The following is a 27,707-nucleotide window of genomic DNA, read 5'->3' as shown; positions in this document are numbered from 1 at the left end:
TGCAATATAAATACCACTTCAGCGTGCAAAATACGGTTTATCTTTGGAGAAGTGTAAGCTGAAGCACTAAGACAGATTTCAAGTGATTTACACTCCTGTAAACCAAGTGATTTACACTCACCTGAAAGAGTCGTGTGAAGATATCAAACTCAAACACCGAAATGTAGTCATTGCACGTCAAGTCAATCGTTGACTTCAGGGCCATGGCTTCCAGCCCCGAACTGATGGGGTGCACCTCGTGCAGGGCTTGGCGGAAGCTCTTCCAAGGAACAATGGTCCTGGGGGAAAGCAAGCCATCTGAGACTGGATGTGTCCACAGAGCACAACTGCGTGCCTACCGCCTTATGCATCTTACCTGTGGAGCGTACGGGTCATCACAATGGAAGAGGGAAAACCAAAAGTGGCCACAAGAGATTGAATTGTGTTGTGTGAGCAAAAGATTCCTTGGTACTGAAGGAAATCAACAGCCAAGCAGGCTTTAGCCAATTTTCCCTGCAAATACATCTGAAGTCCATCTCTGCTTTTTCTGTTCTGTTTTTTTTTTGCCCTGTCATGTCAGCTGCACATATTACAGAATCACAGAATCACAGAATCACAAGGTTGGAAATGACCTGCAAGATCATCCAGTCCAACCCCCCTCCCATTCCTATCAGTACCACAAGCACTAACCCACATCTCGCAGCTCCTCATCCAGGCGCCTCTTGAACACCACCAGGGACGGCGACTCCACCACCTCCCTGGGCAGCCATTGCAGTGCCTGACCACCCTTTGAGAGAAAAGGTTTCTCCTAATATCCAACCTAAACCTCCTCTGGTATAACTTCTTGCCATTTCCTCGGGTCCTACTATTTGCCTGGGAGAAGAGGCCAGACCCTTTTGCACCACAGCCTCCCTTCAGGACGTTGCAGAGTGCAGTGATGTCTCCCCTGAGCTCCTCTTCTCCAAACTGAACAATCCCAGCTCCCTCAGCCGCTCCTCATCAGCCCTGTGCTCCAGACCCCTCACCAGTTTCGTTGCCCTTCTCTGGACACGTTCCAGGGCCTCAATGTCTTTCTTGCAGTGAGGGGCCCAAAACTGAACACAGCACTCGAGGTGCGGCCTCACCAGTGCTGAGTACAGGGGGATGATCACCTCCCTGCTCCTGCTGGCCACACTACTTCTAACGCAGGCCAGGATGCCGTTGGCCCTCTTGGCCACCTGGGCACACTGTGGGCTCCTGTTCAGCCAAGCATCAACCAACACCCCCAGGTCCCTTTCCTCTTCACAATCATCCAACCACTCATCCCCAATCCTGTAACGCTGCATGGGGTTGTTGTGGCCAAAGTGCAGGACCCGACACTTGGCCTTGTTAAACCTCATCCCATTCACCTCGGCCCCGCGATCCAGCTGATCCAGATCCCTCTGCAGGGCCTCCCTGCCCTCAGGCAGATCGACACAACCTCCCAACTTGGTGTCATCTGCAAACTTACTCAGGGTGCCCTCAATCCCTTCATCTAAGTCGTCAATGAAGATATTAAACAGGATGGGCCCCAGCACCGACCCCTGGGGGACACCACTTGTAACAGGTCTCCAGCTGGACTTCACTCCATTGACCACCACCCGTTGAGCACAGCCCTCCAGCCAGTTCCTTATCCAACGGAGGGTAAAACTGTCCAAGCCACGGGCTTACAACCATTTAGTAAGAGTTTAACAGCTTTCTAGCTGGCAGAGAAGGAGTTAACAATAAGTAGAGGTGCAGACAGTTAGAAAAAAAAACACACAAAAAAAGCTGCAAGCAATTCTCCAAACAGGCATTAACAGGAGAAGGAAGATAATCAGCAACCCAAACACAGGCTCCTCTTTAAAGGAATATATTCCTTCCTTTAAAATATCAAGTGGAATAGAAACATGAAAAGAATGTGTCTAGCCTCAGACAACTGAATACGTGAGTAAATACACTACAGCTTTCTGTTCTGACAGCTACTAATTAAACTCTTTATGTGAAGCACCTTACTTAAAAGCCATGCCTAATTCCATTAACTTTAATCCCTACACACTGCTGCGGACGCCTCTGAGGTTCATTTACACAGAGTTTCATTAGACACCAAAATTAAAGCTGACATTTCAACTGTTTACACCTAAATAACACGTCGTGCTTAACTTTCTCCTTCATTCTGTCTTATCAAAGCCATCGTGGAAACTGACAAAAGTTCAGAGAATGCAGAAGAAAGGTGTCTTAAGTGATTGGAAAGACTAATTGGAGGGAAGATGAAAGAGTCTAATATGAGGACAGCTAAGATTGGGGGCACAGCAGCTTTGGAAGAAGAAAGGTGATTCTGCATTGTTTGTGGAGCTCACTCAGAAGTGAAGGAATTGAATTAAGGAGAGGAAAATTTAAGCTGAACAATCCAGAGAAACCTTGTGACAGTGCAACAGTCTGCTGGGGAAAGGGGGAAGGACCATCACTTAATACATCTAAAAAAGGACAGGACCAAGAACTGGAAAATATATTGTAAGAACAACTCTGCACCCCATCGGGACAGCGTACCAAAGGACCTAACAGGTCTCTCCCATCACTCATTCCACTGATGAAGCTTAAGTTCTGTGCACACTGTGTGGTCACACCTCTGATGTTAAGCACAGCCAGAAACTTACTTCTCCCCAAAGGCTTTTCTCCAAAATTCTGCAGCATCAGCTTTGGTGATCCGGAAAGTGTCTCCTTGGAAAAGGCCACTTGGGAAAATACCTTTGAGCTCTGCCAGCATGTGGCTGAATATCAGGGATAACTTCGTCAGGTTACGCCTAGAAAGGATGACAGAAATAAAAGTTTCTTTTAGGAAAGAAAGATGTGGTTTTGCACGATTAATGCCTGTAAGAAACAAGGGTTTTTTTTAATTACTATTATTATTATTTTTTAATATTAAAACATGAAGAAGAGGGAAACAAATGCATAGAACCAGCATGTTGGAGACTGATGCTCCTCTTCTCCCTCCCTGGTAACACCCTCTAGAAGCTAGGAAAATGGAGATGCAGAAAAAAGAGCTGGGTATTTCTAGGCCAGAGGCCTTTTTTATGCCCCACATCACATGCTGGGAGAAGAAAGAAGGAACCAGTATCACATGGGGAAGGACAGCTTCTCCTCTGGTCACATCCAACACACTGGGTCTGGTCAGGAGACCTCACTGACTGCCACAGGCACAGGCTGGTTGGACACCAAGCTGACACAACAGTCTGCAGGCTGCAAAGCTCAGCTGCTTCTTTGGCAGCAGCTTTCATCCTTACGTTTTCATGTGTACATTGTGCCTCAGCACTGCTTACACCACAAGGGATTCTGGTTTCTGCTATTTTATCCATGCCCAATACCACCAGGTGCTGAAAACCGACTGAAGTAAAACCACCCAGAAGCTCTTCTGGAGACTGCTCAGTTCAGCAGCCCTCCCCTGGATGCATTACCCATCCAAAATGTGAGTATTATAAAGCAAAACATTTGATTTGATCCTACCAACACTGAGCTAAAAGCCATCTTTGTTGCTCACCTTCATCAGCTTCCAGGAGAGGTGATGTGGGAAGCCCCCCAGCCCATTGCTGTCCCAATTCCCAGTCACATTGCTTCCTCTGTTTCACACTTCAAGTGCTAAAGCCATTCCCCACCCCCTGCTTTAGGAAAGCTTACGTATCACTAAAAGACAACACAGGATCCAGTGTGTAAGAGAAAGCAACTCAGTGAACTACACCCAAACAGCCAGGTAAGAGATCCCCACGTGATCAGAATCACACCTAGATATCAGTGTAAACTCATTTCAAACGGTGCCTTCCTCTTTCCAGGAGCAGACGAGCGCCTCTGCATTACCAAAGGCAGGGCTCAGATGAGGGGGCACATCCCTCTTCCTACAGGGGAGATGATTTAATGGTGAGCTCACCCCTTTGGAAGCACACAGGTTGTGCTCCTTCTATCCTTCCACTGTGTTTGATTAGCAAACATTCAAACAATTGCAACCAGAAGGTTCCAGCTGCACAGCCTGCTCCTGCAGCCCCCTCCCAAAATTTCACTTTTTCACAAAACAAGATAAGACCACAGTTTATGGCAGAGCACAGAGAAAAAGCAAAGACCACACTACTGTGAGCCATTTATTCCCACTCAGCAACAAAGGAGAAGTGGAAACTTGTATCCACTCCACTTAGAAAAACAGAGGTGTGAGCTGATGTGGAAGCAGCCTGTAGAAAATGCTGAAGGGTTTCCTGAATGGGTTGGGGAGCAATGCCTGCATGCATCCTCAGCAGGTCAAGCAGCATCAACGCATGGCTGTGAGATCCCAGGTCCCACAGCAGCAGCAGCCTGAAGGCACCGAGGTCCTCCAGCACTCCAACATGTGAAAAAGGGCTGATTTGTGAAAAGTTCCCTATCCTGCTGGGAGTGAGCACCTACAGCACTCAGCAGTAGGAAGGAGCATCATTTCAGTTGTTCACTCCCACACGCTGTGGTATGATGGGCTGAGAAACAAGCTACAGGAACAAGGGCACAGTCTAACAAAAAGCAAGTGGGTGCACTGCAAGGAGACAAATTGCATTGCTGTGTGCTCGCTCAGTCCTGGGAGAGCTCTCTCCTCTCGTTGTGCTTCAGGAAGTGCCTGCACTGAGCTGAGCCCAGCAGGCAGACAGAAGAACAACTTCCTTCGGCAACCTTCGGTGTGGATAAACAAATGATGACTTTAAAGCACACACACACACGGAGGGACACGAGGTTTGCAGAAAGGCCTGAACACTTTCAGGTCTTAGGTTGAAGTTGCCATCATTTTGTACAAATATTGAGTCATATCTTCTGCAAACAAAAACAGGAAAAGCACGGGCCGTAAACAAAGAAGAGCAGATTACAGAAGGCTCTAGGTTAGAAACCAGATTGCATACAGCAACCAGTTACCAATCCTGTGCTAAATCACATTCCCTTTAAAAAGCTGCTTTATTTGAACAAGTCAAGTTATACGTTTGTAAATGAATATAGACCAAGTGAATGCTTGCAGCTACAGTGAGGCTTACAGCCTGTTATCTTGTTTTCATTGGCATTTCAGTGCTTGGTGATTGTGATGGTATTTTATTTTAGTAACATCAGCAACTGTCCTTATCTCTGTAGCTGAACAGAAACAAGCGTTCACCCACAAAACGTGGCAATGTTTTCAAAGAACATTTAAGCAATTTAGGTCATAAAATCTCAAATCTTTTTGGCCGCAGACCTGCAGGGTTCCTTCCGTGTTTCTTAGAGACTAGCAGGGCCCCTACCAAGCTGCTGGGAGGACACAAAGGCTGCTACCAAGTGCTGTCCCAGAGCTCCACCAGCCACAGCTTGCCACCTAAATCCCACAGGCCATCAGAGGAACTTCAGCACCTGCCACAGGCATCTGTCAAAACCTCACCCAAGGAGCACAGGCCACATCAATGGGCTCTCCTGGCTGCTTGCAACGAGCTGAAGGCAACACCTGCATCAGCTTCTAAAGAACTGCAGCACATCTCTGCGCAGCAGTTGGCTGTCCTCTTTCCTTGAAGAATCTTTGCTAAAAGGTGTGGAGCAGAGCAGCAGCTCCCTTGGGGTGGGATCTCCTGTTCCCGGCGAGCAGCTTCACACACACGTGCAAAGCTTGCAAGCACAGAATGAACCACACACACAAAGAACGAAAGCGTGGAAACCCAACACACTTTTCCACTCGATGCAGTGACCAAACACATTGCTGAGAAACACCTGCAGCTTTAGCACGGGGCCATTAACAGGCAGCAACAAAGCAGCAACACCGACAGGGCTTCCTCAGCTGCGGTTGCACCCTGAGCATCGTGCCGCCTTCACAGCAACAAGGGCTGCAGCGACGCCGGTGTGCAGCAGTGCCTTTGGGGAGGCTGTGACCGCCCTGCTCAGCTGCAGGCTGCTGGCTGTGCGGGCTCCGTCCCCCGGCGCTGCGGTCGCTGCTTCCTTCCTGCTCGGCTCCACGCATTGCAGCGGAAGCCCGGAGGTCAGCCGGGCACTTCCAGGCACACCAGGGCTGCTCCCTCCCCCAGAGCCCGAGCAGAGCTCTCTCCTCCAGTTTCCTGTTTGCTGGACAAAGCGTTTTTCCTCCGTGCAGGCTCGGTCTTGCAAAGCCATTAACAGCAGAGGACCGCTCTAATCTCAGCGTTGCCTCTTGCTGCTGCAGCGATGCAATTAGTTCAATTAATCCACGTTACAATCGCGCAGCACCTCGTGGGCTCGGGGGCTACATCAGCCTTACCTCAAGGCAACGTGAAGGCAGCGCTGCCTCTTCCACCGGCGCCAGCCAGAGGTTTGTCATTGCCTTCCAACATCTCTCAGCTACTTCTCAGCAAACCGACGGGCACGGGATGATCCTGCTCCTCCTCCACTGGCTCAGTACTGCACCAACATGCCCTGATGCAGCACTAGGGCTGCAAAGCTACTCCGTGCAAAGCGTGCTGCACGCAGCGCTGTGCAGAGCTGCCGTGAGACAGGCAACTACAAAACGCTCCAATTGTTTGGAAGTTATGGTGTGCATTTCTTATCTAAGGCAACTTCCAGAGGGATTTTCTATTTGCACTCTTGCTGATGTGAGCAGGGGTTCTGCACGAGCAATGCTCAGCATTTTTAGGTACAGGCTGCTTTTAGCAAAGATTCTTCAAGGGAAGAGGACAGCCACCCCTTCACCTCAGCCCTGAAACAGAATTCAATGCTGTTATTTCATAAAGAACAGCAGCAAGCTGAGCTCAGTTATAAATCAATGATGAAAACCAAGAGGGTAATAAAGTCAAATCAGAGCACCTAAGTCTCAGTAAAACCATCCTACTCAAAACTGAAGATAAGGCTCTCTATATGCAAACTTGGCTGTTTGAAGGGGCACGACCCGAAACACAAAATGCAATCTCAGTCCATGGAAAAATGACAAATGTCTGGTGAGTGTTTTTTAAGAAAGCAAAGCACGCTTATTTAGTCTGATGGAAAGTTAAGGAAAGAAAGCATCAGAGAGGATGTGGGAGTGTCTGACAGTAACACTAATCCATTGACTGCAAGTCAGGGCTCCTAAGGGAGATGATGCAGTTTCTGATTGTGTTTCCCCAGAACTAACACAAGCACCTAGGGCAGCTCCCACACACAGCTCCCTTTCTTTAGAAATTCTGCATCATTGTGGTGGCCTGGAAAGGAGATGATTGCTCAAAGTGAAGTAAAGCACTCTGATGGCTGCACTGTTCCTTGCTGCTGCTGCTGGAAAAAACAAAGTACATTTTTACAATCAACTCAAGGTCCAATTTGACCCATAGCACTGCAGCTGTAGGGCTGCACCCCAAGGGAGAGGCCACACAGAGCTGCCAGCACACTGTGATTATTTCAGTAATAGAGCAATTAATGGTTGTTTTTCTGTAATCACGTGCTACTGACCCTGCTGCTGATGGACAAGGCTTCCTTCAGGACTTGGATATGCTTCAGGTTGCCCGAGGAGGCTGTGGATGCCCCATCCCTGCAGGCATTCAAGGCCAGGCTGGATGTGGCTCTGGGCAGCCTGGGCTGCTGGTTGGTGACCTGCACACAGCAGGGGGTTGGAACTGGATGAACACTGTGGTCCTTTTCAACCCAGGGCATTCTATGATTCTTCTGTGATTCCGAATATGAGATCATATTGGACTTTCTAGAGGCAAAAAATCCCAGTGATTTACCTTATTTTACAGGCAAGGCAGCTGAAGCACAGGCAGTGCTGGAAACTAGAATGGAGGATCTAAAATCCTTCATCACGTGCTCATTATGGAAGAATACTGTCCACTAAGTGCTGCTGCAAGGAATTACAGCTATGGAAATCCAAGTTTCCTACTCTATCATTCCTGAAGTCAGTGTGTAGTTACATGCAGGATGGCACTCATCAGACAGGGTTTGTGCCCATGTGGATAAATGGAAGCACAAGCTTCAGGCCTTAGGAAATTAATGAAACCACAGCTCTCAAGGTCCTGCAAACAGCCAGATAGGAAAAAAAAAAACTACAACTACTTTATATATGCAAGAGTTTGAATAAGTCAGCCTGTTTTAACTCATCAATAAGTCAAACTCACGTTTCAGAAACCACAAAGGCACGAGGTTATCGTGTAACAGATGCATTTCAGCTGTTAGCAGCTATGCGCCAACCAGCAGCAGCTCCAGCCCATTTGGGCAGCTAGGTGGCTGCACCTGGTCCCAGAAGGAACAACTGCACCAGGTTCTCATCTTCGTGTCAGCACAAAGCACCATGCACAACCAGCAGCAAGTGGGAATGCTAGAGGTGCTCCCGAGCTGACTTTCATAACTCAAACAGCTTCAGAGCCCTTTATGCACAGTGATCAGCTTTAAAAATAGCTACAACGGAACTACTTTCAACAAAACTTGCAACACAGGAAGTGAATGAAATTCCACTTAACTATTGCTAGTTCAACAGAAGTCACCTTCTGCAGCAGCACTGAGCCCTGACCTGCAAAACACACAGCCAGCAGCGTGCAAGCATCTCCCAGCAGGGAATTCACTGCTTTTTTCACACTCTGCTAAAACCACCTCGGTTTTGTGGAAGTGCTTGTCTGGGAAAAAGGAAGCAAGCAACACGCTTATCGTGACTTGTTTGTACAGGTTTCACTTCCAACTCACTTTTTGGTTTAAATGGGTGCAGGCTTTGCTGTTTCGTTCTTTATAGAGCCACAAAAACAGCTGATCCATCCTGCAGTTCTGAGGCTTCCCTCACTAAACCCACGGTGCTGAAGGTGCTGTGACCTGAGCAAGCGGAGCTGTTGTCACTGCTGCCCTTCAGCCCTGCAAAGCTCCATGCAATGCAATGCTGCTTGCAGCACAGCCCCAACTACGGCCCTCTTCAAACCCATTGAGACCTCAAACACAAAAGCCTGGCCCTGTGCATGCAAGCTGAGCACCCAACCAACACAGCACAGTTGCCAAGAAGCAGAAGCACACTTGGCCAGCATCAAAACCCTCCACATTTTAGGTGGTCACCCCTCCTGACTAAACTGCAGGACCACCATCCATCCAGGGAGCGCACAGAGCTGGCCTTGCATAAAGCTCTACACTTTCACAGACTCTGAGAAGAATAAAAGTTTACTTCCCCATTGTGCAATAAGCTGGAAGGTTATTGCAGACCATTATTATACCTTGGCCCATAAACAGATTTTCAAGACAGCAGTACAAATTCTGACCAAAAAAAAAATGAAGATGAATGCAAGCTTAGGCCAATGATACGAAGCCTTATCTGAGTTCCGTAATTACCACCTCAACTAGCAGTTTAAAGCAGAGTTAAAGAGAAATAATTCACATTCCTCTCCCCAACAACATTTAAATGATAATGAATTTCTCCTTGGGTAATAAGCAGTTAGTTAGCGCTCATATGCTGGAGCCTGGCAAGGAAACCTTTCTTGTGGGCAGCTTTGGAGCCTGCTCTTTTCTTTAAGATGTTCTAATTTAAATGCAGATGTAGGCTTCACACCAGTGGGTTTTGTTTAAAAATAAAAAATAAAAGTCTTTGCTGTGTTGGAAGGAAGCAGCAGCAGGAGGAGCAGCTCGCAGTGTGTGCGTGTGGGTGTGCAAGCACTCCCAAATACGTGATCAGAGCAGAACCTCCTCCGGAGGGCTCTCCTGGGTCATGGCATTGCACCAATGCTTTCCGAATTGTTACATTCCAATCCTTTTTCCAAGTCATTCTTCACGCATTTCCTTCCCCTTGAGGGACACACACACGGTCGTTTTGAGTACACATTAAATCCCCGGTAGCTTTTTCCTGTGTAAATCAGTCTCCAGGACTGGAGCTGGAGAAGAATACGAAATCCTGCTGAGCCAGCATCCCTTCTGTCAGGAAGACAACAGTTAAACACAGACAGCTTCCCAAAACTTCCCTTGTTACAGGCAGGGTTTGTGCCACTCCCTGTCCAAGTTCATTTTCTCTTCTACAAACGCATTAATTTTGCTAACTGCTTATTGGAGCGTGCAAGCCCAGCTTGCAAAATCATTCGTGCTATTTCCTAAATAATCAGTCGATATCCTGAGTAATTACTTCTCCCTTCACCTGCCCCCACGCACTGACTCAATTCTCACGTGGAAACGTTCACAATGGTCTGATTTTCTTCAGGAAACAACTTATCTGAGTTTCCCCTTAGGGCAGACACTCTCACATATTCAGTAAAGCTGATTCATGACTGAAAATGGGACTCTTTGCCCTAATTTCTCCTCTCCCAAGTAAGGGAGGCTTCCCACTACAGGTCCTTTGTGTGTCGATCTGTTGGGTATCCTGTGAAAATACTGCTTTGGCTGTATAGCAGACAAGCTTCACTTCTGGGTGGTTTGCTTCCTCATTTTTACCAAGTCTTAAATACCTTCTGTGTCAGGAAGCACTGGGATCTATGAAGAATACAAGCCAGCAGTTCCAGAAATGCTTGCATCCTCAACAGCACTGCTGGTCCCACACACCTCCAGCACACCAAATGATATCAAGAATGATAGATCAGCTCCTGAAATACTATTTGACCCCAATACCAAACCCTGCAATGTTAACTTCGTTAGCCCAGCAGATTCTCACATACCAATTTTAGAGACCAAAGAGCCCATTTAGCAAGGGCAACCACTACGAGCAGCCAAATTCAGTGCTCAGAGTAACCCTGCACCTCTGCTAAATAAGAAAACCTACTTAGAAGTCACCACACTGAAGCATATCTACGTGCCTACTCAGTCTATAAGCAGAAACAAGAAGTTACCACGCATACTCAGTCAGGAAGTGCAACACAGCACCCTTAACAGTGCTGATTTTTAAATAGAAACGCAAGTGACCTAAAGCAGAATTTAAATAGTCATCTTCCAAGCTCTACTAATAAAATAGACAAGCAAGTTCCCCTTGCAGCAACTGCAGGATGGATTTGTGGAAGTTGGTACCAGCGTCAGCTGAATGACTACAGCCAACCACGCTGCCCAAGGACAGAAAGGAAGCCTTGAGGGCTGACAGCAGTGTGTGAACCACGAGGACCGTTGAGGTATGACACAGGAGAGCGTTTAACAGCTCCACCATTGCAGCTGGACTAAAACTGAAGGAACAAAGACTCACCCACATCCGTAGTACAGCGGGTGAGCATGCGAGGCTGTCCTAGCCCTGCTCTTGGTGTGTTATTCTCACTTTCAAACAAGGCTTGTGTTGTGCTGTGCATAAACACACCTTCTGACGTCCAAACACAACCTTATTTCTGCTTGTGGATTTTAAACTAAGCCTGCCTTACAGCAAACCCCAGCAGCATCCGTGCTGTGCTCCCATGCAGCCTGCTCAGAACATGCACACACTGCAGTGCTGCAGAGCACTGGCATTGCCTGCCACACATCTTGCAGCTCTGAGAGGCGTGTAATGCAGCACCAGCAGCCACAAGACACGATGGTCCTTGCAGCTCTGCCCAGGTTCTGCCTCGGCCCAGTGCAAAAGGATGCGCAGAAGAGTCTGTGAAAAGTATGAGCAAAGGCACAAAGGGATTTAGAAATAAGAAAAACAGCTTTGGTTGCTTTGATGCTCAAGTCTGAAGACAAATCTGCTCCCACAGCCTCAGACACTTTGGGCATCTCTAATGGCTGACACGTTTGCTAGCAGCAAACACCTGCAAGGTTTGCACGCTACTTATGCAAATGTCACAACAGTGCATTTGCTTTACATCAAGAGATTCTGGGGGGGAGGAAAACAACGGCTACACAACAGGAAACAAACCGAATGCTAAATCTGGAAGACAGGAAGAAAGAAGCTTCAAGGACAACAGAAAAAAAAATGCCAGAAAAAGTCAAGAAAAAGTGATTATTCGGTACACCAAATTAGATTTCTAAAGGCATGTTTCCAAAACACTGTAGACAAACATTAGCTTACATAAGATCAAGACAGATTTTTTATATATACATACATATGCACACACGCACTGCCATGAGTGTGCTTGCAATGAATACCAGATTCAAGTTATATTTGTTTGCTCTGCAGGATGCTGACAAGCTTCCAGAAAGTTTCTCCCACGCTTTGGATATTTGAACTCATTCATGCTTACAGACATAAGAAAAAAAACAAAACCAGAAAAAAAACCACACCACTTTTGCCTTCAACTCCTAACAAGGTAAGAACATCTTACCTTCTAAATCAAAAGGTGCATCGATGGCAACGTTTCTTTTAAGTCAATTGAAGAAGAAACAAATGAACAGCATTCAGTTATCAGCTTCCCAAAGGCCGCACAGTTGCTGGAAGTGCAGCAATTAGCAGATTCCCTATAGCTGAACCAGCAGCAGCATGCTTTGGGCAGAGCTATCTCTTGAACTGGCACATGGTTTACATGCACACTCTCTTTCTTCTCTACAACAAATTAGAGAATTGAGAAGGTTACCACTCCTGTTACCAGCCCCAGGATAAGCGTATTTTGCCCTCTGTGCCAAAACAGTAACTGCTGCTTCCTGGGCTGAGCACGAAGCGGGAGATGCCACGACACCAGCTGGGATGCGATTCTGCTTTCACACTTAGGTCTATAAGTCTCACTGCAGTTGCTTCTCTGGTAAATTGTTTATTTATGAATGGCACAATTAGCAAATCACCAGAGACTCCTGTCACCTCTGCTGGAATCCTCTTTGAGTTCATTCATTCGCATCCTCCTGCTCCTTTTACCAATTTGTTTGAGCGCAGATGGAACGAGGAGCTTTTCCGGGATGCTTAACTCTGCAAAAACATTTCTCTGCTTCCCTCTGAAATACCAAGGGACAGGAAGGGAGAGGTTGAACCTACTACTGACACGGCTATCCTCCATTTGCTCATCAGATGTTCCACACTGACGACAGGCGGATCACAACGCACGCACAGCTAACCAGAACAAGCATCAGATAAACCCTGAAGGGTTTCACGTACCCTCAGGTGTTTCTGGAGGCAACTGTGAACGTTCTAGAAAACAATATCACCCGTATTACGTGGCAGCGACATACAAACCATAAGCAATAACTTCTACTTTAGATATTTCAGGAGCAACCTGTTGCACTGTAAAGTCACCATCTCCAATGGTCATCCATCTGTCACCAGGTCGAAGAACAATCCAATCAAATAAGCAGGAGACTCAGAGCTCAGTTGCTGTGGGTTTACACAGAAAACTAAACTTCTAAAGGAGACAGTCAGACCACATGAAGATGCCATATTCACACTCTCAAGCCCCATCTCCAGCAAGGTAACTGCAAGTCTCATCTGATAAAGCAATGCTAAAGAGCAACTCTAAAAGAGATCTTTATTTCTTAATTCATTCTTCATCACTGGCAATGAGAAATCAAACAGCATGATCAGCAGCTTCTGCAGCCACTCCAACAGACTTGCTGGAGTTCAGCATTATAGAATATGCTACAGAGAGTTCAATATATACCAGAAACATGTGCCAGCACTTCTCTTTTTTCTTCACCCCACAGTAATTCAAGCAAGTAGTTGCCAGGGCGTTAACCACATATTCTCCCCAGAGCAATTACGTTCAGCTACTGGGTTGTTTCACTTTTTTTTTTTTTTTCCACTGTTTCTTAATTCAGTGCCTGCTGCAAAAAGCTGAAATGACTTTTAAATGGCAAGTGCACGCTTTGTATGCCTCCGCCCATTACATCTTGCTGCCAGCAGTTGGACAAATGCATAAGATCAATGTTTCCCAAAGCTGTATTCTTCCCTTAAGTCACCCTAGCTCCCCTTAAAGCCAAATGAAGATGCAGCCTTTCAAGTACAGCACAGCGCTCCTGAGGATCCAGACAAAGCCCAAAGATAACTGCTTTGCTACAGAACACAGAACATTCTTCTGTTTCCTAAAACTGCCAGAAAGGTTATTCTGAATCTTATCATCCTTTACGAAGGGAATAAGACCTTTTCACAGCACGCTTTATTGCTCACACGCACCGAATGAACCCGAACTGCACAACAAGGGCCACGCAGGCTCTGAACACACACCCTGCACTCTGATTTCACTAGAACCAAGTGTATTTTGCTTGAAACTCTACACTTAGCCTTAAATTTCATCAGTCTGTTCTCATGTACAGACACGTCACCCAGCAGACATCACTTCACTAAAGCACATTAGGATCACGTATATCGGAATGCTTTTTTCCCCCCGTTACCTAGGCTGAGAGTTCTCCTCGTACATCCGCTCTTTCCCCTCCTTGAAGAGGCTGATGGTCTGCTTGGTTTTCTTCATCAGGTTCTCCATGAACACACGGAAGTACTCGTTTTCTCCCAAGGTCTCCATCTTCCCCTCGTAACGTGACAGGATGGTCCGGAGGTGCTGGTAGGTGTCGGGCAGCAGGTCCAGGATGTAGGGTGGGCTGTTCTTCAGGGCCAGCTTTGGGTTCTGGCACAGGCGTACCACCTGTGGATCATCAACAACAGTCATTTTTAGAACTTAAAACTAGCAAGCAAGCCATCAGTCACTTCCAGACCATCCCGTGTTACTTACAAACCACATTTCTTCCGCTCAGACAGGGAGCCCAGCCACTGGGCAAGCCTAGAGACCAAAGCACAACAGGATGCAAGCTGAACTTACTACAGGTTTTCACTATATACACCAAGGTCTTGTGATAATAAGTTTGTGATGGGGGAGAATAAAAGAAGGCTCTCTGCCACCTACTGCTGCCAACGTTATCTGCTGTCTAGAATGAGAGAAGGGAAGGGAGAAAGAATGGCAAAATGGCAATTGGAAAAATTACTGGTGTGCTGTCAGTTGTAAGAAGAACCAAAACTGCTATTCTGTTCCACTGTTTTGAGCCCAGTTTCAGAACTTGGAGAACTGAGAAAGCAGCTCGCACAGCCTTACTCCTGCCCTGCTAGATAACCGCTTCCAGCTTCAGCCTCTTCCATCAGATGCAAGCAGAAAAGCAGCACAAAATAAAGCTATTTAAAGCTCTTTGCTAAAGTGCAAGTTATCTGACAGCCTAACACCAATGCACACTAATGAGGTCTATTAATGACAGCCACATGCACGATGTCCTCATGCAGACAACACCTCCACAAAGCCTTGGGAAATCACAATGGCTCGAGTTGGAAGGGACCTTAAAGATCACCTAGAAAGCTTCCTGAGCGATCTGCTGGTTCCCTGCTTCCCTCAAGCACCTCAGCACTGCTGTAAAACAAATAAATTGAGGCTGAAACCAAGCTTTAGCGTTTCACTTTGCCATTGAGGGCTGTAAAAAGGAACCCTGAAGGGTTAAGAGCCATCTCCACTGCCAGCTGACTTACAGCAGAGCCTCCAATGCGAGCTGACTGAGAAGGACTGTGTCACTGAAGAGATGGGCACCCTGCATATTAACAAACAAACAGAAAAATCCGACTGACATTTAGAGAACTGCTTGCCTAGAAAACCTTCCCTGAGAGGAGATGGAAATTAAAGCACCAAAATGGCCCCTGTGTGTGTTAGGAATCCTCAACCAGCGACGGGTGGTCACGCAGCTGACTTAGCCAATTGATTTGGATGCTTCAATTGCTGCTTCCTTGGAGCCTGTGAACACTACAACGAACCACATCAACAAACTGAGTCAACACATTTGTCCCCTGGATAAAACCAGCTTCACTGCAGAGCATGGGCAGATCCTAAATATGCTCCCCAGGCAGCAAAATCGCTTCCTCCATAGAGACTGTTTTCTTACACAGTGGCTTAAAAACTTAACAAAAGCAGTTCTTATGAGGAAGCCACATTAAATAGGCACACAGGTCTGAGTATGCCCTTCTCTCAGTCATCTATAATAGAGAACAGTTGGAAAACACCCAGCCACAGAAGCAGACCCTGTGAGTCAGTACTGCACCAACTTCAGCGGCGATTCCAACACGTCCCTGCAGAAGTCCTGCAAAGCACAGTTCCCACAGGATGCCCCACAAAACATCCCTCTCACTTCACTGTGCTCTCCATTTTGCCATCCTATGTCCTATCCACAAGGAAGCTGGAGCCAGCCCATCTGCCAGGGCCACCGACCTGTTGCCTGATGGCAGAAAGGCTCCAGCACAGACACCTCTGCTCTGTGCCGTGGGCTGGGGATGCACTGCAGAGCTGCCCAGCCCCTGGAACCACTGCACCATGGCACAGTTCTCCAGCACTGCTCAGAAACGCTACGACTCTTTCCTTAAGAGCAAGTTCTGTTGAAATGACATCTCACCTTGAGACAGCAGTACAAGAAAAGCTACTCAGACTCCTCTTATCTCCTGCTGTGTTTGTACCCGGCTCTGCTACTTGCAAGGAAGGTGACCTACAGAGGCATTTCTCAGTATCAGCTTCAGAAGCTCAGTAACATCAGCAGGCTGTTCTGAGTTACCTCTAAGCTCATCTTCCTCTGCCAGGTTTCACTGCACCATACTGCACCCCTTAAACCTTGCTTCAGGACCACAACAGCAATCCCTGAAGTGCATCCAGGTGGTCTGCATCAGCTGCTGCCCCTCCACATCTGGAAGAAGCCATTCCCAATTACAGCTGCACATGTAAAAAACCAAGAGCTGATTTCACCAGCCAACACACTGTATGTTTTCTTACACAGAGCACTGCTTTATTTGCTGAAGACAGTGATAAGATGAGCAAGCCTGATAAAAACAAATGAAAAGCAGTTCCTCCCACTTGAACCAATCTATACACCAGGTTCGAGATGCTGCAAGGAAGTGACTGCACTGCTTACTGTGCTGTTTGTGCAGGCTCACAAGATGCCTGACAACATGCCCATCCTCAGAAGGGCGCTGATATTTCAGAGATAAATGCACAGATATCACCCAGTTGAGTGCAGGTGTGCATCCTTCTGCACGGCCACGACAGCGACGCAGAGGGCTGTGCTGTGTGTTAAGAGTGCAATCAGGGCAACGATTAGAACTTCAAGTTAAAGAATCTGAAAGGCAGGAATACATCAGGCAGCTTATGGAGAACATTACGGGGAAAGTATTTGGACAAGAATCAACTTGCATAGGAAATTCATCAGTCACATCCAGAAGCAGAGATGCACGATTGCTTTGACAGCCCCTGTTCATTATGCAGGCTGAGGAATCAGGCCATGAACGCACTGTATGTACAGCACACATCTCTGCAAGGAAAACATCATCTATTAAACATGCACACAAGTTGTTTTTTCTTCATTTGCACCTGTACCTTCATTTAATTGGCCCAGAAAACTAACCCACTTTCAATAGCTCCCACGCACCCCTTCTCACCACTGGATCCACAACCACTGTATGAAGGCCTGGCAATTTCATACACATATTTGCAACTCTCAGTGTGCATTTACACAACTAAAGCTAATTGAAATCAGAGAGGCTTTTCAACGTCAGATCTCCCTCCTGCTCCCATCACACTGCACAACAAGCTGTCTAAGACTCAAAAAAATTAAGCCTAGAGCCAGAGCTTTCAGGTGTTGCTTAGGAGCAAAATTGGGAAGCCGGTGCTTTTAGCATTTCCTTTGACTTGGGGCAAACAACTGTACCTTTATCTTGGCTTTTCTGTTGGTGATTTCATGGTGGAGATGGGGAATAGCCAAGGATGGCTCTCATAGACCTGTAGTGAATGCATACCCGAAACAGCCCGCAACAATCCAAAACACCTAAGTGTCTGCAGGCCAGCCTTTTCCTTAGAGCAGCCCACCTCATCAGGGCAAACACAGACTGCCATTCACCTCTATATCACAGGAGCAAGGAGGAAGATTTGCATTCCTCCAAGTTGTGCCTGCAAGTTGAATTTATTCCCAACAGAATCACATTTCTGTGCTCATCTTCAAACCAGTCTTCCCACCTTAGCCCTTATATTTATGCCCTCAGTGTGCGTCAGAGGCAGCCACTGGCACTTCTCAAAAGACTTCACACTGGATCCCAGTCCCTCTCTGCAGAAGGTGATCAAAGCTCATCACAAACCCAGCAGGGTGCAACCATAAACCGTGCCTTTTGTGGAGCCAGCCAACGCAAAGTGATTTCCTGGCATGAGCATCATTTAATACGTCTTGAAGAAAGTCATCTACCCTGCCTTCCACAGCACCGACTGCAGGAGATTCAGACACTGCATGCATCAACGCAATGGAAAAGAGAGAAAAGAGGTGAAATGCATAAACCCAGGGGGTAATGGGGTGAGGGAGGGAGATACACTGTGCTCCTGGGGGAGGGTGACACTCTCCAGGGACCGCTGGGATCTTTGCATCGAGGCTGTGCTGCTCCTCAGGGCTGTCCTCCTGCCTTGAATCCAGCACAATCCACCACACACTGCAGTCTGCAGCACACCAAGCCTAACCTCAGCTCTCGACAGCAACAAGAATTATCACAATCGCAGGGAAAAACACATCAGACGTTTTTATTTCCTGCCCAACCACGATACCTACGTTTTTCACCCAGAGAGTGGTGATGCACTGGAACAGGTTACCCAAGGAGACTGTGGACGCCCCATCCTTGGAGGCATTCAAGGCCAGGCTGGATGTGGCTCTGGGCAGCCTGGTCTGCTGGCTGGTGACCCTGCATACAGCAGGGGTTGGAGTTGGATGATCATTTTCAACCCTGGCTGTTCTATGTTTCTACATTCGCTTACTGGGCCACCCTATGCACACCACGAGAACCCACGATGTGCTGCTCACCAGGATCTCTCCCAGCGACACACAGGGCCACAGCTCCAGGCCGGGGGCTGCCGCCCTGCTGTGCCCATGGCCATTTCCTGCCGGCACGAAGGCCACACGAGGGGAATGCCCGACCCCAGCACCGAAACCTGGGATTGCGAGAAGTCCCCGTCCATTCCCACACCGCGAGGTTTGGGTGCTTATCGTTGAATCTGATTCTATTTTTGCAAAGGCTTTTACACAGCATTTCGTGCTGTTCCAGCAGTGCAGCCCCAATCCCATCACATAGCAGCACAGCGCCGTACAGCCTCGCCCCATCGCGTCCCACAGCCCCCCCCGAGCCCGGCCCACCCCTCGAGTCACCCCGGTGCCACCCCCCGCCCGGGCCCACCTTATCCATCAGCTTCCAGCACTTCTCCACCATCTTTTTATCCACGGCGCCGGGCTGATGCGGCCCGAGGTGGTGGTGATGCGGCTGGAAGGCGTCCTTCATCAGCCCGATCAGCCCGCCGGGGCCCTTCTTCAACGGAGCCGACATGAGGGCAGCGCGGGGGCGGCCGACCGAGAGCCCACAGCCGCCCCCACCCTGAGCGGCACCGGGCCGCGGCCCTGCGGAGATGACGGCCGTGAGGAGCTCCGGGCCGGGCAGGGCCGGGCGGGCGGCGACAGAGAGAGCCGCGGGCGGTGGCGGCGGCGGCGGCGGCGGCGGCGGGGGGCGCCCGGCTCCAGCGCCGCTCCGCCCTCCGCCCCGGCCACGCCGCGCGCTGATTGGCGGGCCGTCCCCTCCGCGCGCCACGCTCCGCCCCCCCCTCCGGGGAGGAGCCGCTGCCCATTGGCTGGCGTCAGCGCCCAGTAGGAAGGAGGCGAGCGGAGGGCCGAGCGGCAGGACACGCCTCGTCTGTTTGGAGCATGCGCAGAGCGGCAGGAGGGCGGCGCGGCGGCCATGTTTAGTGCGGGCGGGGTGGGGCGGTGTTGCCATGGGAACGGGTCCCGCTGGCGGCGCGTTGCCCTCGGGCCGTTCCGCGCTGTTCTGCGGCTCTTGCACAACAGACGATTTCCCCTTTCTAAAAACCAGCTTCCCTTTTCCCCAAATAAAGAACTGGCAAGCGTTGAAAGCGGGAAGCAGGGCTGTCCTGTTCCGGCACAGAGCTTCCCCATGCCTGTGTGCCCCCAGAACCCGCTGTACCATCACCTTGTAACTGCTTGTGTCTTTGTGCCGGCCAGGCCTCAGCACAGCGACCATAAGTGGGAAGGCTGCTGGCACAGGGCACAGAAGGCCGTGGCCTCTGCTCCCTCCGTGGAAGCAGAACCAAAGTGAAGCAGATCTCTGGTGCCATCCTAAGGCATCCTAAGGTGGTGTTTGGTGGCATGGTGGCATCTCCCTCCGTAACAGGGCCAGCACTGCACCAGAGCGTGGGAGCAGGGAGAGCAGGGAGAGGAAAGCAGGCCATGCCGTGTGCATGTCTGTATTTTGACACAGCTGACAGCAGCAGGCCTTTGGAAATTACAGCGTGAGCCCGAAAGTGAGCTCAGTTCTGTTTCCGTGCCGCCTTCAGATCCTCTTTTCAGCTCCCTTTCCAGCCAGAACGCTTCCTCTGTGACAAGCAGGGCTGCTGCAAACCTGCGTCAGCATCACGGCGTGGGCTGCAAGGGGAAGAGAGACTGCAGCAATGCTTTGACACCCCTGGCCTGCAGGCTGCCAACCAGCTTGATGCAGGGCCCTGGATGAGCAGGGCGGTGTGAAGCAGCACCCAGCACCGGCTGGGAGCCCTGTGTCGAATGGTTCTAAAGCACTCTGTCTTGATTTTACTGCCTTTCGTAGAGCTCAGTATATATTTCAGGGACAGGCAGCTCCTTGTCTGGCTTTAATTACCTGGGCAAATTTTCTTAAGGATTATATTGACCTCAAATATGTCAACGTTTATTGAGGCCGTGTTCCTGAGGCTTTTCCCATTAGATGTTAATGGATTCTGGCTAATAGTCAAGCCGGATTGACCACCGGAGGGTGCCCTGGCCAGCTCCAGGATACCACAAGTACCTGGGGAAAGGGATGGGGAGGGTTCCACTGCCTTTGCGGAGCCAAAGAGAAAAATCACCATGGCCTCGATCCAAAGAGATCAGAGAGCGTGCTGGAGCAATTGCACTCCTGACCATCTGCTGCTGCTGTGGGCATGCCTCACCCCTGGTCATGGCTGGGTTCATGTGCAAGGCTTCAAGGAAAGGTTGCTGTCCCCTCCCTGCAGAAGGGGCTGTGGCATTCGAGTTGGATTTTAGAAAACAATTATGCTCAGAAAGAGCGGTCAGGCGTTGGAACAGGCTGCCCAGGGAAGTGGTGGGGTCACCATCCCTAGAGGTGTCCCAGAACGGTGGAGATGCAGCACTTGAGGACACGGTTCAGTGGGCACGGTGGAGATGGGCTTATGGTTAGATCTGCTGAGCTTGCTGGTCTTTTCCAACACTAATGACTCTGTGATTCTATCCCTATGCAGAGCCTCTGCCAGCTCACTGCTCCTGCTGCCCTGCCCATACAGCAAGGTTTAGGTTCCACTGAGCAAATCTCACCTATATGCTCCCAGGTGTTTTGGGTGAATCACATCCTGAGCAGAAATAAGTGTTTGAAATCCCCTCCCTTCCTCCCCGTCCTGTTTTATAAAGAGGCTCCAAATCCAGCCACAGTCCCCAGGACAAAAATCACTGCAGCAAGCAGGAGAGCAAGCAGGAGGGTGTGCCAGAGGGGAGAGGCAGGGCAGGAAGGGAGGGAGATGCTGGGCCTGTCTCAGGCTGTGACCTGGGAGCATCACCTTTCCCACTCCATCCCTGCAGTGGCAGGGCTGCTGCAGGACCACAGCTCTGGGACACACATAGGACAGAATCCACCCAAACTTGTGGGAGCCACATCCTGCAGCCAAACCCAGCCAGCTGAGTTCTGGCAGTGGGGCTGGCTTTAGACCACTCCAGCACTGCTGTGCTGGGTGTGTGTGGCCCATGCCTGTGTCACAGGAGAGAAATGCTCAGCTGCTGCAAAGCGGAGGCGGGTGCGGGGCCAGGCAACCTGCCCTCACTGTGCACACAGTTGCTACAACAACAGCTTGGCTCGGAGGCAGCTGCTGTGTCCTGAGGGATTGAGCTCTGTGCTCCCAGCTTTGCCAGAAGGATGCCTCCAAAGGGCAAAGGGAAGAGGAAAAAAGGAGCGAAGCAACACAAAAAGGGAAACGCAGCAGGTGAGTCTGGGGACTTGCAGACTAACGCCAGCTGGGACGTGCCCCTCTTCTCCGTCCCCTGATACCTCCCTATGTGCCTGATTAGAAACAGGAGGCAGTGGGGTCTGGGCTCTGCTCAAGCATCCTGCATCCTACCGCACCCTGCAGCTCAGTGGGACCTGGGTGGGGGGGTCAAACACAGTGGCTCCTCCAGGCCCCAGCTCCTCCTACAGAGCTCCAACTGGAGGTGTGTACTGGAGGAACACAGGTAGGGGTTTGGAAGGATCCCCGAACCTCTGTGTGCTAAGGTCCCCAGCTACTTCCCAATCTTCACCATGAAATCTCAGCTTTCAATCCCAACCTCGCATGCACCTCTCCAGGGAAGCTGCTTCGAGTAAAACTGGCTACATCCCGATCCTTTGCACAGATACAGCCCTGGCATTAGTGTTTCAGCTGGAGGCATGTCCCAGCCTGGGTTGAACATCTCCAGGCAGGCTGCCCCCAGGCCATCTGACAGCTCCCAGTATCCCTGGGCCAAGCCCCACCAACCAGCTAATTCTGACTCCGTCCCTTCTTCCTCCCCTCTGGCAGCAGAAAGCCAAGCTGCAGCCACATCCAGGAGAGCAGCGCTGGAGGCTGACAGGCTGCAAGAGCACCCAGGTAAGATGGGGAGGAGCCAGGAGCATGCTTGCAAGCAAGGGAAAGCTAAGAAAGATGCAGTGTTGGACCAAAGTGCTGGGCAGGGCATCTCGCCCTATGGTTTGAATACAGCCACGGGCTCCAGTGTGCTCCAAGGGCTGGATCCCAGTCACCCCAGCAGCACGCTGCCCCCACAGCAGCGCTCTGTCTCGCAGCTCACCGGAGGGATGTGGCCTGGCAGATGAGGGCTGACACTGAAGGGCTCCGGCGGAGGCTGTGGGAGCTGGAGCAGGCACTGGAACGGGCGCAGGATGACAAGCGAGACATGCACGAAGGTAATGGACGGGGTGGGAAGGGGCAGGTGCAGGAATCCCACATCTCAATGCCAGCCAGGGATGCCAGCCAAGCTCACCCCACCTCTCCCAACATCCTGTTCTGCTCAGCCCCAAAGCACCCATGCCATTGGCATGCTGAGGCTGTGCACTCGCTGCACCCCAACTGCTGTCCTTAGACCAGACCACAGCCTGCAGAAGTCACTGCCTCACCGCTTCCTTCAGCGTTTGAGAAGGAGATGGTTTTAGCAGAGGTAAAACCTCAGCCAGAGGTTTGCGGTCTTTGCCACATGCAAAACTCCGTGCTCATTTTCACTCTCCCACGCTCAGCAGAGGTTGAACTAACTTTCTACCCCCCCCCCCAGGGCTCCCTCCTGCCCCTACCACAGCCCAGCAGGACAAGGAGAGGGGGCATGGCCACTCCAGCTGCACAGCCTGCAAGAGAAACCCTGGCCACAGGTTCTGGGCTCCTAGCACAGGGATTGCCTGCTTGTCCCTCCTATTGTCACCACTTGTCCCTTTCTCCTCTCCTTGGTTCCCAGAAATGACCCGGCAATACCAGGAGCTGCAGAAGCAGACAGCAGCACACAGCCAGCGCCTGGAGGCAAAAGTGAAAAGCCTGCAGGAACAGCTGGGTATGGCCTTGCCTGTGTGGGATGGGAGTGGGTTTGTTCACTCCAGGGCAGGAAAGCATTCATTTGGGGGAGCAAGGGGAAACAGGAGATATTCACCTTGTGCTGTCTGCCAAGCAGCAGCTGAAGGCAAAGCTCGGTCCCAGCGCATCCCTGAGCTTGGGATACTGACAGCAAAGGGGATGCTGTGCTCCCACCCCATCCCAAACCCCGGGGTGGGGGCTGTGCCACACTCTCCATGCCCACACAGTGTCCCCTGCCTTTGTGCACAACACCCCACAGCCACCAGGCTGCAGGAAACCCAGCACACCCAGCAGGCTGCCACCAAAGCACTTGCAGAGAGAGACAGGACCATCGCCCAGCTGCAGGGCAGAATGGACATCATGCAGAGGCAGTATGAGAAGATCTTCCATGTGAGCAGGGATGCGGCTGCGGGTGGCTCCCTTCAGCACAGTCCCCCCTCCTCACCGCCCTCTCCCCCAACTAGGACAGCCTGGACCTTGTGCTGGCCAAGATGGCAGAGGCCAGGCAGCACTGGGAGGAGGAGGGCACAACCATCTGCCTGGAGCACAAGCAGCACCTGCAGGAGTTCGGCCTCAACCCCCTGGAGATGTAGCACTCAGGGACCCCCCACAGGAGAGGACAGGCTCTCAGCCTCTATCAGCACAGCTGCCCCGGGGTTCTGTCTGTCCCAGAATATGCTGCTGGATGACAGACCCCCAGCACACCACTCACGTGAACGGCAGCGTGGATTTGTCCTTTAATCACTCTCCAAAGCAGCGACATGGGAACAGTGCTGTGATGAGGGCAGGTACCACCCAGCAGTTCGCAGAGGAGGAGCACGAGGGAGCACGAGTCCATGCAGGGCAGACCTGAGCCCAGATGAGAGCTGGGGGGTCCCTTCAGCACCCTTTTCCCCTTAGCCCAAAGTCCAGCCCCCTGGGTCATGGCACGGAGGGCAGTGCCTTGGCTCTCCTGGGAGCAATCCAGAGCCTGGAGCTGAGCATTATGTCCCCAGATATCCCTGGAGGTGTGGGAGTGTCTTCAGATTACTGCTACATTCAATAAAAGCTTGAGGCCAACCTTGGCCAGTAGAAACGAGTCTCTGGTAGGTGTGATGCTGGAAGTTCTACCCCAGGAACACAGATGCAGTGCTGTTCATAATGACAATCATTGTGTTCTCTGGGTATATCAGCAGTGCTGCATGGGATCCTGGCTGGAAGCAGGGTGCTCCAGGCTGCTAGAATGCATGGCGCAGCTGCCTCTGCTCTCTGCATGGGCTCTGCAGGGACACAGGAGGGACAGGTAGGCAGCACATCCTGTGGTGCCAGGAGTTCAGCACAGAGGGCACAGGGTAGGAGGATGCCAGACTCAGAGCAGCACAGTGAAAATTTTTTACCTGTGTGATGGTTATGCTGTTGGCAGCAGTCATCAGCCAGGAGCCAGGTCCCTTTGGTCCCACATCGATGTGACAGAGCCCAGGGGAGTCGCTGGGAGAGGGCAGGGAGGACGTGCAGGAGCCCAAGGCAGGGTCACCGTCATCGAGGAACAGCAGAGGAGACAGCCCTATCTGCAAGAGCATCACGGTTGAGCCATGCAACTCCTGGAGCTCCTTGGCAAGCTGGAGGTCTTGGAGAGGACCTCACTATGCAGGTCTGGGCGTGAGGAATCCACCTTGCAGGCCGTGCGATCCGCAGCACGTACCGAGCGGTAGAACGCATCGCTGGCAGGGTCGATGACCAGCAGTGTCACCTGCTGCTTGTGGGCACGGATCCTCAGCACCGTCTCCTGGTGGTCCAAGCCCTCGATGCTCTCACCATTCACAGCCAGGACCCGGTCCCCTTCCTTCATCCCTGCCTGCTCAGCCGGCAGCCCCGCGTCTATGTCCCATAGGAACTGGCCTGCGGGGATGAGGGAGGAGGGATGCTCACCAAGGCATTCAGAGGGCATCCCAGCGCTGCTGCCCCTGAGCACGGGTGGGATCAGCTCCCTTAATCGGCTCCCTTACCTACGGCCCCCGAGCCATAGTCATCCTCCTTGAGCAAGAACCCATAGCCAGCGTCCCCTTTCACCATGTGCAGCTCCCGAGCCTTGAAGGGCAGCCAGGAGGCGTCTGCCAGGGCAGCTGTCACCTGCAGCCCCCGCAGGCGGTAAAACTCCTCCACCGGGCCGGATGCCACCAGCAGTGTCACCTTGCTGCCGCTTTGCTTCAGCTGGAGGAAACACGCATGATGCTCAGCACCACGACCAGCCCCAGCCCTGTGCCCAGCACCAAAGCACACACACACACACACACACACACACCTTTCGGGCCAGCTGGGTGTGTGAGCAGCTCCTGACGCTGTGCCCATTCAGCTCCAGGAGCCAGGAGCCTGATGGCACTCCAGCTCTCTCCGCCGGCCCGTCCTGCCGCACTGACAGCTGGAACGTGCCCTTGACGCCTACAAGAGGAGCAGGCTGCAGCATGCGAGGCGATGCTCCAAGTGGGGTGATGCTGCAGGCTGCCAGTGCCAGCTGCTTCCCTACCTTCTGGCCCCGACACGCTGAAACCAAAACCGCTTTTGTCCCGTGTGATGTGGCAAAGGCGCGGGCGGATGTCAGCGGGCAGCATTTGGGACAGATCTCTGCCCAGCGCTTTGGCTGCTTCGTAGGAGTCGCCATCCAGCACTGCCAGCAGAACCTGGTTCCCGCTGGCCTTGATCTTCTGCACCACCTGCAAGGGACCAGGCTGCAGACCCCGAGCACGGTTCTCCTCCAGTGAGGCCGGCATCCTGCACTCCCTCTGTGCCCAGCTGGGGGTCACCCGGGTGTTCCCACATTGCCAGGATGCTCGTGGCTTACCCGGTGGTGCTCCATGTGGTCCACGAAGAGGCCGTTGACTTGGAGGAGCCGATCCCCATCCTGCAGCCCCCGGCGCTGGGCCAGCCCCCCCAGCTCGACCTGCCGGATGACGTGGCCCTGGCAGCCCAGCTCCTCGTGCAGGCAGAAGCCGAAGGTCTCTGTGCTGCCTTTGCTCAGCAAGTAGAAGCGGGGTTCCCCCATGGCCTCGCCATCTGCGTGGGGACACGGCCCATGAACAGGACAGCAGAGATGCTAACAGGGCCATGGTCTCCCTGTTCCTCTATCGTAGGCATTCACCTCCCTGCAATGCCCACAGGTGACCAGAGCTGCCTGACCCCACGCTGATGGGGGAAACCCACATATTTACCAATGTCCTCAGCCAGTGACAAGGCGGGGTTGTCAATCCCATCTTTGGGGTTAAATTCAAATTTTCTGCAATGATAAAGGGTAGGAGAGGCCACATTAGAGCAGCAGCCTCATCACGTTCCCCTGCCCCCCCCACAGGAGCCCCATTCCTGCTGGGGCCACAGCTGCAGTGCCTCCTCTTCCCTAAGGGAAACCACGGAGGGATGTCACTTTGGGATTGCCCCTATAACTCTCTTGTTGTGAAAAACATTCCTGGGACCGACAGCCATAGCCCACACCACCCCTGCACTGCCCAGATGTGGGGCCTGGGGGGAGCACAGCACTTACATGATGGATGCTTTGTCGCCCTCGAGCCCTGCAGAGGGAGAGGAGAGGTCAGCGCAGAGGATAGCGAGCTGGGAGCAGAGTTGGGTGCTCAGGGCTCATCTGTTCACATGGCCTGCAGGGTCTGCGCAGCCCCTCAGGACTTTTGGGTGGAGGTGAGGAAAGTAACCAGCGCCCCAGAGACAGAAAAAGCAGCATTCCCCTGCACACCTCCCTCAAAAACCCTCCAATTGCACCAAACCCTTGGAGATGGGATTCCTGCCAATGCCCCCCTTCAGCCCATCGGCATTTTTCCGGGTGCCCGCAGCTTTCCGTGGCTCTGACACTGTTTTGCCCCGTGAAGAAGCAGAGCCTGGAGACATGCACACGAGGAAGGGTCTCTGTGGGACGAAGCCCTGCAGCCCCAGCACATACCTTCCGTTTGCTTCATGGCTGCAGCGAATTCGAGGGAGCAAGGTACAGGGTGAAGTGGCAGGGAAGCACGGCGTCCCCGCCTTCTCCAAGACGCCCCATGTTTAATGGTTAAACAGCTCCGAGTTTCCCCTGCCCTCCCAGCCCTGGCAGTGCCAGCCCTCACCCAGCAGCGCTGGGAGCTCAACCAGCACCTGGGGCTCAGGAACAGCCCCTGGGTGTCCCACGGTGGGGAAGACGGACACCAGGAAACAAAGCGGTGCACTTTAATGCTACCAAGGGTTTCACAAGCGAACTTCAGTCCAAGCCCAGCAGACAAGTCCCTTTCACACCTGGGCTTTGTGCCATATTTCAGCCTGGCCCCACATACCCAGCACCTTCAACAGCTTCGGCAGCACCCAACCGCTGGGCATCTCCGCTGTGATAAA

General features: G+C 51.4%; 3 protein-coding genes across 3 annotated transcripts in view; 1 reads left to right on the top strand and 2 right to left on the bottom strand.

Annotated features, from left to right (window-relative positions):
* CBL (Cbl proto-oncogene) overlaps window positions 1–19,072 on the bottom strand; it is a gene marked incomplete at both ends in the record, with an annotated part of 31,014 nt that extends 11,942 nt beyond the window's left edge. The window contains 4 exons of the mRNA XM_079545748.1: window positions 122–278; window positions 2,634–2,780; window positions 14,098–14,345; window positions 18,926–19,072. Coding sequence (XP_079401874.1) covers window positions 122–278; window positions 2,634–2,780; window positions 14,098–14,345; window positions 18,926–19,072 — 699 coding nt within the window. The remainder of the gene's footprint in view (window positions 1–121; window positions 279–2,633; window positions 2,781–14,097; window positions 14,346–18,925) is intronic.
* Window positions 19,073–21,688: 2,616 nt separating this feature from the next.
* Window positions 21,689–23,953, top strand: DRC12 (dynein regulatory complex subunit 12 homolog; the record flags this gene model as incomplete). Its single annotated transcript, XM_079545868.1, has 6 exons — window positions 21,689–21,755; window positions 22,326–22,394; window positions 22,589–22,708; window positions 23,248–23,340; window positions 23,620–23,750; window positions 23,825–23,953. 6 exons carry the CDS (start codon window positions 21,689–21,691, stop codon window positions 23,951–23,953), a joined length of 609 nt encoding a protein of 202 aa, XP_079401994.1.
* A 624-nt stretch (window positions 23,954–24,577) lies between these two features.
* Window positions 24,578–27,692, bottom strand: NHERF4 (NHERF family PDZ scaffold protein 4; the record flags this gene model as incomplete). Its single annotated transcript, XM_079545736.1, has 10 exons — window positions 24,578–24,619; window positions 24,737–24,907; window positions 25,042–25,238; window positions 25,346–25,550; window positions 25,642–25,778; window positions 25,864–26,050; window positions 26,179–26,390; window positions 26,546–26,610; window positions 26,872–26,899; window positions 27,650–27,692. 10 exons carry the CDS (start codon window positions 27,690–27,692, stop codon window positions 24,578–24,580), a joined length of 1,287 nt encoding a protein of 428 aa, XP_079401862.1.
* Window positions 27,693–27,707: the final 15 nt, after the last annotated feature.

Source organism: Tetrao urogallus, assembly GCF_951394365.1.
Source record: "Tetrao urogallus genome assembly, chromosome: 22".
NCBI lineage: Eukaryota > Metazoa > Chordata > Aves > Galliformes > Phasianidae > Tetrao > Tetrao urogallus.
Note: the sequence above shows the minus strand (reverse complement) of the source record. Positions and strands in the feature narration are given on the sequence as shown.